The sequence below is a fragment of the Setaria viridis genome, chromosome 3, assembly GCF_005286985.2.
Source record: "Setaria viridis chromosome 3, Setaria_viridis_v4.0, whole genome shotgun sequence".
NCBI lineage: Eukaryota > Viridiplantae > Streptophyta > Magnoliopsida > Poales > Poaceae > Setaria > Setaria viridis.
The window spans coordinates 44672682-44686168 of NC_048265.2; the positions used below are offsets into that span (position 1 = coordinate 44672682).

General features: G+C 40.8%; 1 protein-coding gene across 1 annotated transcript; it reads right to left on the reverse strand.

The window, feature by feature from the left end:
• Positions 1-331: 331 nt before the first annotated feature.
• LOC117847920 (indole-3-pyruvate monooxygenase YUCCA1) lies at positions 332-6289 on the reverse strand. Its single transcript, XM_072292880.1, has 4 exons — positions 5321-6289; positions 3467-3715; positions 3107-3232; positions 332-803 (listed from the first exon to the last, which is right to left on the reverse strand). Exons 1-4 carry the CDS (start codon positions 6071-6073, stop codon positions 585-587), a joined length of 1347 nt encoding a protein of 448 aa, XP_072148981.1. The 5' UTR covers positions 6074-6289; the 3' UTR covers positions 332-584.
• Between the last annotated feature and the right edge of the window lie 7198 nt (positions 6290-13487).

Sequence of the window (13487 nt, forward strand, 5' to 3'; positions counted from 1 at the left end):
TTTGCTCTCCCTCCTCATATATTTATTTCTTGGAAGTTTCAGAATTGTCGTAGCATTTATTTAGCAATGGCATGAAAAGAAAGAAAAGAGAGAGAAAAAATATCTAGAAGTTCTATGATGATATATATTTAGAAGTTGCTGCGAAGACTAAAACGACCAGAACAACAAACAAGAGCGTCATAATATATGCAGTCCACGTAAACATTCAGCCTTGTAATGGCCCATTCAGCCCACCATCAATACCACGCACGTTAGAATCTATCTTGTCAAGAACTTTGCCTAGAAAAAGAATCTCGACAAGAAAATGGGGGGAAAAATAAGACAAAGGAAATTTAGGAACACTGTAGCTGCACACCTTATATTTCACTGCTATACGGTTACAGTTACATAAAGAGTTTATCACACACACATATATATAGACACACACACAGAGTACCTCCAGTCGTCTCATAGCTAGAAGCAAAATGAAAACAAACAGCTGAAAATTTGTAACATGCGAAGCATTACCAATCTACAGATTGCCACCAACATCTATGGCCTATCGAGGAGAGCAGCAGCGCACGGCGCCCATAATGATGTGCGCCTCAAGCACCGTGGTCACTGCTTCTGTGAGCGGCAGTGGGGCTCGCAAAGGCCTCGGTCCACTGGTCCGCAATGTCGCCGGCGATTCTGACGGCGTCGTAGGAGGTGCCCATGAGGCCCTTCCTGGTGAAGCCGGCGGCGTAGAGGCCATTCTTTCCCCTCCAGCTGTGTGGGAATGGCTTCCTTGGGAACCCATCAACATGACTGAAGAACTCCTCCTCCTATATGCAGGTAGAAATTATCTTTCAGTTGAAACTGTACATATGGATCGATGAATGATATATATGTATATGCCGGATCCTTCAGCAAAAAAGAATGCGAATATGCGAAGAGATCAAACTAGCTAGCTACAATAAATGCATATTTTGATGGTCTTCCTAAACACTGATTTATCAGCTGCAAATGGAACAAAAATAAAATGGTGGGCCAACGAACTAGCCTTCAGAAATCTTCTCTAAAAATGAATGAAAACTCTACAAACATTTTTTCACATTTATTAAATGCTCAAATCTCAACCATCTGCTCAACTGCAAATTAATTGATTGATTAACTTTCTGAAAGCATGCCAAGCACACTTGCAAGAGACCTTCATACCAAATCTGGTTAGACAGATGGGATCCATCAAACAAATCCAAGCCATCTAGATGGGCCACCCTACAAAAGGTAGAGTGGGCAGCACATGATGATGACCAGATGGACCTCGCCTCTCACCACAAAATCATTATGGGCCAGCCTTCATGCATGTGCATCGATCACCCAACTCTCACCCCATGCATGGGGTTTGTGGCAACCTCTTTCCCAACCCACAGGGATGCAGCTTCCTTCCCCACTTGATAGTGGCCGAGAGGTGCAAATGGGCATGCTATCAATATATAGGTGCATATGCAAGCTACTTAAGTTGATTGCTTAAATAATGTTGGCATTTACAACTTTTATCTGAGGTTTGTTGGAACTTGGAAGGGGTTGTTTGGTTAGTTAATATGCGCTCGAATGAAAAAACATGAAAGCCAAGCCAAATTTGATGACAACTCCAGGCAGTTAGCTCTTTGGATTTTTTATTTGGATACTGTTGCCTTAGTAAAATATTTGTAGGTGAAAAAGTAAATCTGGGTTTGTGTACATTGCAAATTTTCCTTTGCCAATATCATGTTTTCTGACAGAAGGTGAGATCTTGACTTCACCGGAAACTACTCATTTGAAGAGCAATTTTGTGGGTAGGCGTGGTAAATGACGCAAATATGGCTCGATCATTAGTAATGTATTAATAATTATTTAATTATAACTTAATTATTTTTGATAAAACTGTCCTTTTCATCCCTCTTTTTTCGCACTCTGGTCACTGTTATATGGCCCAGATGCGCATGTTGGTAGGGCTACACTATTTGACCAGCAGTATCATACACACCAACAATAATACAAGCAAACACAAGCACAAATACACAGAAATAAAAACAAAAAATATGCGCACGCATGAAAGCTACCATATGCTAGCTAGCTAAGATCAAGCCGCCAGTGCACTCTGCATCCTTAATTTGGTCTAGCTAGTTTGCACGCGTTCAAAGCTTTGACGTGCTGACGTGACATCAACAGTTGTACCTATGAATGTCCAATTGTCCATATTTGTTTACATACTCGCACGCAATGATGCAAGTCTGTATGCAGGCAAGAAGATATATACAAAGGAAATCAAGTACAAAAAAGCCAGTAGCTATCATACCAATCAAGGACCATAATATAAAACAAGCACATATATGGTCTATAACTCTGTGTCCATTCCTTTCGATCTCTGCCTAAACTGATTACTTCCTCTCCCCAAATTAGTAGGCTTGCACAAATTAATGCCCACGGATCAATCAACATTGTCCTTGATTGTCAATTTCTTGGTGATCAAATTTAATTTTGAGTCACCGTCGGAGGGATATCGCGCTCCTTTAAGCATCATTGTCATTGCCCATGCCTTGCTATCTAGAACATCGCTTAATTGGACAAGGACTAAATATGCACACGCACATTTAATTAACCTGATACACACACACACACACACAAAAGCATGCATTGCTCCCATACGAATCCATTTAAGGGTATAAAGCTTGATAAATGGCATGTATATATGTATCTACTTGTATCTAAGGTTTGATTCAGCAATTGAAGCCTAAAAGACAAGCATAGAACCAGTAAATAAACCCAAGGCTTTGCCAAATACTCCATCCATTTCAAATTGTAGGTTATTTTAGTTTTTCTAGATATATAGTTTTTCTATGTATGTAGATATGAGGTATATCTGTCTAGGTGCAAAGCAAAAGTTTTGTATGTAGAAAAATCAAAATGACCTATAATATAATTTGAGATGGATGAAGTAGATCTAAATTTCCACATCCTCCTGAATGAATTACGGCAAAACAATTAATTTCTATGTGATTGGACGTGTAACTATAATGATTGACATATATACCACTATCAAAAAGGCCATTCATGTTCTTTCCAAGATTATGCAAGCTCATTGAATGTGTAGGTACGAATGTACCTTGAGCCATGAAGGCACGTTGCTTTTGTACCCGGTGGCGAAGATGACGGCATCAAAGTCCTCTCTGTGGCCGTCTATGAACTCAACACCATTATTCCCTGTGAACCGGTTGATTGCTGGGACCACCTGCAGAATCTCTCTCTAGATACATTAGTTGTGTATCATTGAGTACACACGTACTGACAACCGATATCAGTCTAGGACTCTTTTGTGTGTGTTTTCGAGATCTGTGCAGCTTTTATTCCTCGTAGTACATTGAGGTCCCATGCATTTACATTTTAGAGTGCATCATTCCTACAGTAACTCCATGGTTCTTGCAACTACAGTATATAGTTTTTGGGAAGTATTTGGGTCACATACCTTTATTTCTCCGCTTTTTATCTTTCTCAAAGCTCCGATGTCGAGTACCGGTGTTTTCCCAGATGAACTCTTGATTTGAAATGGCCCGATCTTTGGTCGTGGGAGACCATATTTTTCAGTATCTCCAAGGATCAATCTTGAGAAGAAGAGCAGTAAAGAATCAACCCGTTTTATGGGGAGCCACCTGAGAAGGAACACCGAAAGTCCAAATGTCGAAATGCCTAGTATCTCCCTCGGCAAAACATGAAGCTGAAAAAGAAAAAGGAACATCATATAAGCACATACAATATAGAATCAGTCAACTAATCTCTCAATGTTTACTATTCGCATTCAAAAGTATACATAGGAGTTTTTTTTATAATGTTTACTCTACAACAATAATTTAATTAATGAAAATTATAAGAAAACTAGGGCATGTTTTAATGTTTATATTCTAAAAATTATATTCTAAAAACTAGTTTTTAGAATAATGCATGCATTATTCTAAATACTAGGGCATTATTCTAAAAACTAGTTTACTCTCAATATTTATATTCTAATTAAAAGAATAATGCATGCCTAACCTTTAGAATATAATATTATAAAAACTAGTTTTTTTCCCTCTGTAATGAGTCCCTCTAGTCTGCCCTAGTTTTTGCATCATGTACGCAGCACAAGGTGACAAGGTACGCAATTGACACTTTTGGCTCTTGCCCATTCTAGGTGACCTTAAATCCAGCAAAACTATGTACTATGTATTGGTATAGATTGCTCCTGCTAATTGAATACTAACTCCCAAGTAAGAAATCAAGTAGCTAGTAGAGTTGTTTTTTTAGGAACCTAGCTAGTAGAGTTGATTGTCTAAAAATCTTGCTTCCAAAACTCGAATAACATCCATTTGCAAACTGAAAACTTTATACATTTTGTACTGGAGAGTATTGAGAAGAGTTCTCTTAGCTAGATATTTCATTTGAACTGCTACAGCTGACATATTTCTCCTGCCATTCTATAGTTAGGGAACTCTACCATGTCCAACATTACGAATTCTATTTAATTTTATTTCCTTTTAGGATAAAAGAACACAATGCCACATGTTCAAAGAGAAAAGCAGTTCTCGAGAGTTCTGTAGTTCTGGTCCATTTTTGCCCTGTCACTTTTCTTGTTATTTTCCCTGTCTCTCAGGCAGGTATATACAAGATAAGGAAAGGGAGACTTATGGGTCCCTATAGCACCACATCAGTATACATTTCTATGAAACAGCATGTTACAAGTAGCACAACATCTGCTTCACAAGATTGATATTTCAGGATAAGAAAGCTTCCTCAACAAATTTCTGTATGTTCTAACAAGTCACAAGTACTGCAATGCATGATTTAGAACGCCGATCATGTTGAAGATAACAAATTGCAAGGGATAATATTAAGAATTCTTTATGCATCTGTACAACTTATTCAAAGTATTAGTATTAGTTCCTATTTGAATTTCAATAATAATGTATATATTTATATATTACCATATTTTTTTCCTGTGAAAGTGACAACAGCCTATATAAGAGGGGGCAAAAGGGAAGGAAACCTATGTGGCACTACACAGAATTGACCACTCAAAGAACCCAGTTCACAGAATTATATTGCTTTGGACATGGGAACCGTCTCTCTCTATATATAACATTATAGTTTGTATTGCAGCATTTGGTTCAAGCTTATAGAATTATAAATAAATAAATAAATTTATACATAAGGTTTTTATCTAATTTAAATCAATACCATCCTAATTAGTAACGTTTTAATTAATTTGAAACTAGAAAATATATGACGTCAGGTAAATTTGTAAATACATTATGTTAGTAGCGCTTACGTAGACTGCAAACTTTACCTTGTCCCTGACAACCATGGAGGCCCGGGCACCATTGTTGCAGAGGTCGAGGCTGACCTCCATGCCGGAGTTGCCGCAGCCGACGACGAGCACATTCTTGCCCCTGAACTCATCCCCCTTCTTGTAGCTGCTCGTGTGCATGGCCACGCCGCGGTACCCGTCCATCCCCTCCACGCCCTCCGGCCACGCCGGCTCCGCATTCTCGCCGGTGGCCACGACGAGCCACCGCGACACAAACTCCGTGGTGGTGGCCGCGGCGCCGCCGCCCTCCGCGTCGTCCTCGTCGACGGTGACCCTCCAGAACCCGATGGCGGCGTCGTAGGCGGCGCTGCGGACGCGCGCGCCGAGGCGGGGCTCGATGCCGAAGGCCCGCGCGTAGCCGTCGAGGTAGGCGACGAACTGGTCCCGCGTCGGGTACGGCGGCGTGCCCGGCGGGAACGGCGCGAGCGGGAGCTCGCAGAAGCACCGGGGCAGGTGGAGCCGGAGCCGCTCGTACGTGCGGTGGCGCCACGCCGCCGCCACGCAGGGGTCCTTCTCCAGCACCAGCGACGGCACGCCGCGGGCCTTGAGGCACGCCGCCGTGGCGAGCCCCGACGGGCCGGCGCCGACGATGACCGGGCCGGGCACCCACACCTGCCTCGTCGGCGGCGCGCCGCTGTCGCCGCCGGAGGCGTCCCCGGCGCCACCGCCGCGGTGTAGGATGGTGGTGGTGGGGTGGTGGTCGGGTTCGTGTCCTTCTCGCGATGTTGGCATGGCAACAGTGAGACAGGTGTAGGTGTAATGTGAAAGGCGTTGCTCTATCTAGCTATAGTTACTGTGGAGTGTGTTGGAGATCTGTGTCTCTCAAGATGGGTGCTCTTTGGGCTTGTACTGCACATGCATATAGCTCAAGCCTCCACATAGACATTTATATATATACAAATGTTTGCAATGTGTACCCTCTCCCTCCGGTCCAAAATAGACGCCATCCTTGAATGCGTCAATATCTATACTTTCTTTTGCTGTTATACGGCTTGCATTTAGCAGATTGATAATGATAGTTGCAGAACGCAGATAGGCTATATTATTGTATCCAAACGACAAGTAAAATCTAGTTCTTCTAAATACAAAATTGTTAGCATAGTAAATCTAGTTCTTCTAAATACAAAATTGTTAGCAAAGCAAACGTGAGTTTCTTCGTAGTGGAATCTATGGTCATTAATTTGTATCTAGGTTTGAGCCCCAAACGCATGTGTTCTCATATTTTCTTAGATTTATTCCAACATAGTAGCATGACATCCTTAGTACAGTACCACCTCCATATCGAATAATTTGTCAATGCTGACTTTTGGTCACAGCATCTAACTACTCATCTTATTCAAAAAAAAATTATATAATATAAGTATCATTTTATTTGTTTGTGACTTATTATATATATATATATTTACTCATCTTTTCATATATTTATAATAATTTTTTGAATAAGATGAATGGTCAAACGCTACAAGCAAATATTTGGATACAGAGGGAGTATTTATTTAGTGGTAGGTGACTATTTATTTAATGGCAGGTGACTTGTCCCTCGATAGCAAGACAGCGTCCCTAGTGAATTAGGGGGTGTTTGGATACCACCCGCTAAAGTTTAGCAACCTATCACATCGGATGTTTGATACTAATTAGGAGTATTAAACATAGGCTAATTACAAAACTAATTGCACGGATGGAGTCTAATTCGCGAGACGAATCTATTAAGCCTAATTAGTCCATGATTTGATAATGTGGTGCTACAGTAACCATTTGCTAATGATGGATTAACGTCTCGTGAATTAGCCCAGGGGTTCTGCAATTAGTTTTATAATTAGCGCATGTTTAGTCCACCTAATTAGCATCCGAACATCTGATATGACACTGCTAAAGTTTAGCACCTAGTATCCAAACACTGCCTTAGTCAACAATCTCAAGATCAACTAGTCCAATCTTAGATACCACCCAACATCCATATTTTTTAAATAGTGATATGGATCCACAGAAGATACCACCAAACATCCATATTTTTTAAGCTAGAGATAACAAACATAAATGGAATGCGGACCTAATTATAATTATCATAACAACGTAATAAATGCACCATCATAGGATCAATTAATATTGTATAAACTATATGAACTTAACAACATACTAAAGCGAGGTCAGTTGTTATAGGTCCTTGTGGTGAGACTTGCTCATTCATGTTGGCGAGTTTCACACTAAGCACCGGTTCGAGTCCCATGCATATATAGTGGCTTTGCTTGTATGATGTGTGAGGCTAGGATATGATTCTGTTCTGTTTAGATGTATATGTGCTAGATAGGCCCCACCCACATGAGTGTGTGCGGGCGAGAGGCTATTCCTATTGGATTATAGATATCATGGTGTTATATTCAACTCTGCCATGTCAAGAGGATTGTATTAAATAGATGTGTATGAACTCATACAATATATTGTATTTGTTTTCTGGGTCACCCAAGAGAATTATTAGGCTAATTGTAGTGCTTTGTACTCACTCCATCTCTAAATATAAGGACTTTTGAGTTAATTTGTGTTAAGTGAAACTATACTAAGTTTGACCAAATTTAAGTGTTAACATATCTACCAATCGAGTAAGTGATTAAAAAATGAAAATATTTTTACAATGATCTAATGATGCCCATTTGGTATATTGTAAATATTATTACTCTTTTGTGTACTAGCCACTACATTGGAATTGTCCATAGGCATGTTTAAACAAACAAGCAAACTACAGTATACTACAGCATCTTGCCGGGTTTAAGTGGGACATAATAATCTTAATAAAAGCCGAAAGTGGGATAAGGTTTATCATGGAGCCGGTGTGGTAGACTTAGATTTGCACGTTCGACAATAAGGCAAGCAGCCACTGTTGGGATGGAAAACGATGCATACCGTATACACACTTGTAAAGCTAAGGTGTCCAACTGGATGGCTGGGCTGCAAGATTTAGATTTGAGTTGACAGGTGATCGTCATCTCAGCATGGACGCAGGGAATGGCAGGCGCGTGACACATGCAACGGGGAGGCATGGGGCGCGCGTGTGAATCCAAGAGGTGATGGATGGCATGCGCAAGAGATCAGCTACTACAGCTACAGCCTAGGAGTATAGCTTAGCTTGCTAGTGAAGTGATGAGTACGTAACGTACGTGCGGCGGCGACAGTGCTACGACTTCAATGCGTGATAGCTACGTGTAGAGAGACTCCGATCCATGCATGAAACAGTATGAACAATAATCATGTAGAGAGTAGCTGGGATATGCTGGCCGGCTACATAGCTTGGACATAAAGTCTTTTTTTGGAGGAGATCATGGGTGTAGCCGGGATATGCACTGCACAGGCATGGGCTTGGGTGACCCATTTGAGACGGTTCATGTGAGAATTAGTTAAGGCGATACTCTTGTGCTCCAAATAAACAACAAGCCATAATCATAATAAGTTGCAAAAGTAGGGTTTTGCACCGAGTTGCGTTGGTTTCCACCAATTTTTTCCCCCAACACATCGGACAACGGTTGAAAATTTTTAAAGCTGTACTTTAATATTAGATAGAGATAAGTTGCAAAAGTAGGGAGGCCACCAGAACTGTGCTTGTTATTACTACCATTGGAATGAAAATGATGGCGGGTATGATGTGTGGATGACATTCTTTCGATTGCGAGGTGCGGCGCGTATGGATGTCGATTTCTATGGACTTCGATGGAACTGTCAATCGCAATGGAGATTGTTGGGACGGTGGTAACCCATAAATAACCATATGCCCCGTCGGGAACACGAGATGCCTATGAGGAACTTCTCGAGATGTTGCCATTGATCGCCATAGAGGTGGCTCTCGTTAATAATCCATCGGTAGACTTTCCAGAGTTTTCGAGGTGTCACCAAGGTGTTGATGTTTTGGATTGTCAACAAGTACCCTGCAACTTTGCTAGCCTGTGGCATAGATCTGTCTAACAAGTGAAACTGTGAAAGTCGTGGTACGGTGTCTATCAACACTACATCTATCCTTTTCCACACCAAGTTATTAGTTGTATATATTCATTTGAAATTTAATTTATTTGTAATTTTCACTTTTCTGGCCCTGTGTGCAGTTACTGTTGGCTCCACCAATGTACGTGTTTGGTTATCCTTTTAAATGAGTGCTTGCTTAATAGTAGCGTGATGTTGTGCGCCTTTTTTATATGTTATTATAGGCTGGGAAATAATAAAGAAAACCATGGCAACACATATAGAGATGGCAGATATACTGGACATGGCACGGTGACTCACCATAGCATACACATCAGGACATTGAATTGTAAAATCTGGCCATCACACGCTGTTAGCACTTGTTGATTGATTAAATGCTGACATGGGAATGGCATGGAGGTGCTGAATCGATAGGGACATTTAGATTGATCAAAGATTGTTCATGAGGGTTACGTGATGATCCATATGAATTATATTCCTCCTTTCTCCAAACCACAACGATTTTTTTTTTGCAAACCCAACAATTTTGACTAACTGAAACCTACAAAGTTGAAAATGTTGACATATGGACTTAGCTTTCATGTTGACAGACTTAATTGATAACAAATTTTGGAACCAACACAATGTTATGGACCTTTGATACTATTTTCTTTATATTCAGAAACGTACATACATCGGGCATATATACCATTGACATGGGCCATATATATGTGCCTTACCCAAGATCTAATAATCATAATTGATCAACATGACCACAAGGTTCCCAAACTCTTAATGTGGTTTGGTTGGGAGGTTGACAATTTTGTACTTCATGAGAGATAAGTGCCATGCATGTTTCCACTAATTATATTTATTCCAATTAAAACAGGCATTCTCATAAATGAAACAAGAGCATTTCTGAATATTTTAAATTAAATAGTAAAAATATTCAAATGCATTAGTTAGTTTTGGATCGGCATCATTAGTGTGGCATATTATTGCCAAATCTTGGTTAATTAGTTAGATTTTGAGATGACAACACTTTGTGTAATAAATTCAGGTATTAAATAAAAAGAGTTAATATATATTATAAAGTAAGTGGAGAATGTATCTTTTACCCTTTTCTTCCCTTTTTGTCCTTGCTTAATATACACGGCAACTCTAAAAATGGATGAGTCACCTTTTCCAAAGCTGTATAAATTAAATGAAGGGCACAAAGCTCATTAGATATACTTTCATATATAGTCCTTGTGTACAAATCTAAAAAACAACCTACATTTGGAATAAGGCGGAGTATGTGTCTTTAACCTTTTTCTTCCCTCCTTTTGCCTATGCTTAATAAATATTGTCACCCTCACAAATGAGTCATTTTTCCCAATGTTTTATACATAAATTCCCAGCCACCCAGGTCATTTGATATGCTTTCTTAATTCTTGTGCGCAAGTCTAAAAGGGCCTAAATTTAGAATAAGCTAGAGGGAGTATGCATCTTTTACCTACACTAATTGGAAAAGGTACTATCCAGAGTAGTATGTAAATTTTCATTTATACATATTTCATTACAAACATTAAAAAACAGAAATGAACTTTTGCTAAATCTTATAATGTGATAACTGAAATGGTTGTTTTCTACGCTTGAACAATATGTTGAAGGAAAGGGCAAAAATGAATATAATTTGGCATCTTGGCACACGATCTTCCTAGCTTAGACAGTCTTCAATCTTTCATCCTTCCTTGGCACTTGGATGGCTTGAGTTCTACTCCCTAGATATATAGTATATAGTTATTTTCTACCACATGTTATTTACATCTGCAGCAGAAAGTGGTCTTATCTTCGTTTTAAAAAAAATGGTCTTACCTTCTTCGCTGCAATTACTCTCATGGCTATCTAAGCATGGCTGTAGTTCCATTATTTTTCTTGATACACATTCTAATGGCCATTTGCAAACTGTGGGTGTGATTGCCCTTTGTAGTAGTGTTTATTTTGATTGTATACAAGGGTCCTTTCACTTTCTTGTGGTGCGGATCTAATTAATTAAGTAAAAGTCACAATGTCATTTAACACCGTATCATTTTGCAAATGGCCTAGAAATATTTATTTTTTTAGTCAAATTGACAATTCATGATTTGTTTTTCACATTGACCCTATGGGTAACTGGGTCCACCAACACATTGCTGATTACTTCTTCGTTCCTAAATATAAGGCTAGTCTCAGTGCACAGTTTCATTGCACAGTTACCAAGACTGGAAACTAGGTAACTCTTGTTAAGTTTCATGAGGATGAAACTCCTCTCACATATGATGAAACTCCTTCTCTCTCTTCATAAATACCTTGCCAAGTCAGCAGAATGGAAATTAATACTCATGAAACTCCCACTGAGACTAAACTAAGGAGTTCTGACTTCTAAATTTTCTCTCAAAATATATATAAGCATTTCTAGAAATTGGCAAGTTGACCTAGCTATTATTTGCGTCTATAAAATCAAGAGGTGACCAATCAAGAGCTGGCTTAACCATTAACCGCACCAATAATCAGGGGCTGGCTCGGCTGCTGCTTTTAATGAGGGACATGAAAGACCTTTCCCTTCATGTTTAATTTGTCCAAAATTCTTATAAGTTCTTATATTTAGGCACGGAGGGGGAGTATGGAATTTATAACATTTTATGTTGGCCTTTTTGGTTGTAAGTGTTCTGCATATGGCTGTCTAATGTATATGATGTTTTTTAATAGTTTGTATGATTGTTGCAAATACTGATAATTCTACTTATGTTATCTTAAATACACCCATTACCAGAGCTGTTGCCTATATACCGCAGTTTTCTAGATATGCACAGTCAGCCTCGATGATCATAATCATAAGTTGAAAACCATGGCAACACAGAGATGTGAGATCGATGGGACATGGCAGTGGCTCTCTGTTACGTACACATCAAGACATTGACTTTGTAAAGTGTGTGCCAGACTAAATGGAACAGAAATGGCATGGAGGTGCAAAATCGATAGATCAAAATGATCCATTCTGTCACGTGATATCCTTGCGAGTCACATGATGATCCATGTCCTTTCCCCGCTACAGCAACAAGAACTTTGACTAACTAAAACCGGCATTAAATGAAAGGTTAGAGGATGTACAAACTAAGCTTTCAGGTGAAAGACCTTAAGGTAGCGTTTGGATGTGGATATTTATTGGGAATTGGAATTGACTTGCTCCAATTCTAGCTGTTCTTGGTTTGGAATTCGAAATTGGACATAAACTCCAATACCAACCGATATTCACCGCTCCAGTACCCCCTTCCCCTCAATACCGACCCCTTCCCCTCCGTATCGTGTTGAATTCGTGTTCCTCCAGAAAAATGCCTGTGCAGCCGTTCTCTCGATGATGTCGCCGCCACCACACCACCACTCCGTCGTGGCCGCCCCTTCTTCCTCCCGGCGGTGCCCCGGCCTTTTCTTCCTCACGGCTCGCGCCTCGCCCCTCCCCATCCTCCCCTGCCTCCTTCCGCGGTGAGCTGCGCCACCCCTCCGCCGGCGAGCCACCCCACGCCCTCCCCTCCCTCCGTGTTGCGCTGCTCCTCCCCTGCCTCGCTCCATCGACGAGCAACGTCGCCCCTGAAGTGCCGCACTGCTCCTCCCCTGATATGAACCCGCTAGGGTTGATTCCCGATCTTTCGATGAGAGGCGTGGGATAACTCGATTGGTCGATGGAGACGATGTTCACGGCCCGACTACAGCCTTCCAAGCTGCGCCTTAGCAACCGATACACCACCTCCAATGCCTGCCGCGATCTTGTGGAGCGCGTCACCCGGCCACTAGGGCACTCGTCCTGCAAGCAATCGAAGAACAAGCAAGAACAAGTAGAACAAGCAACTAAATTGCAAATATGGAGATGAAAACAAATCTGAAATCACAAAGTTGGGGTTCTGAATCGAGTAGAACGGATGGTCTAGTCGACACACGCGTCTACAAGGAAGTAGCAATGGCTAAACTTTCAACAAAACAAAACCCAATCTGTTCGTGGCGGCTCTAATCCTTATTAATACCTAGGAGGACGACCAGGGGGGTGTTGGGGTCGTGCTCCAACCCTAGGACACGTCCCTAATGGACCCAACTTGATACACGGCCCATCGGGCCAAAATAGGGCGACGCAGCACCTGTTGACAGAAAACCTCTCAGTAGTATTTCGATGATTGCGGCCGCCTCA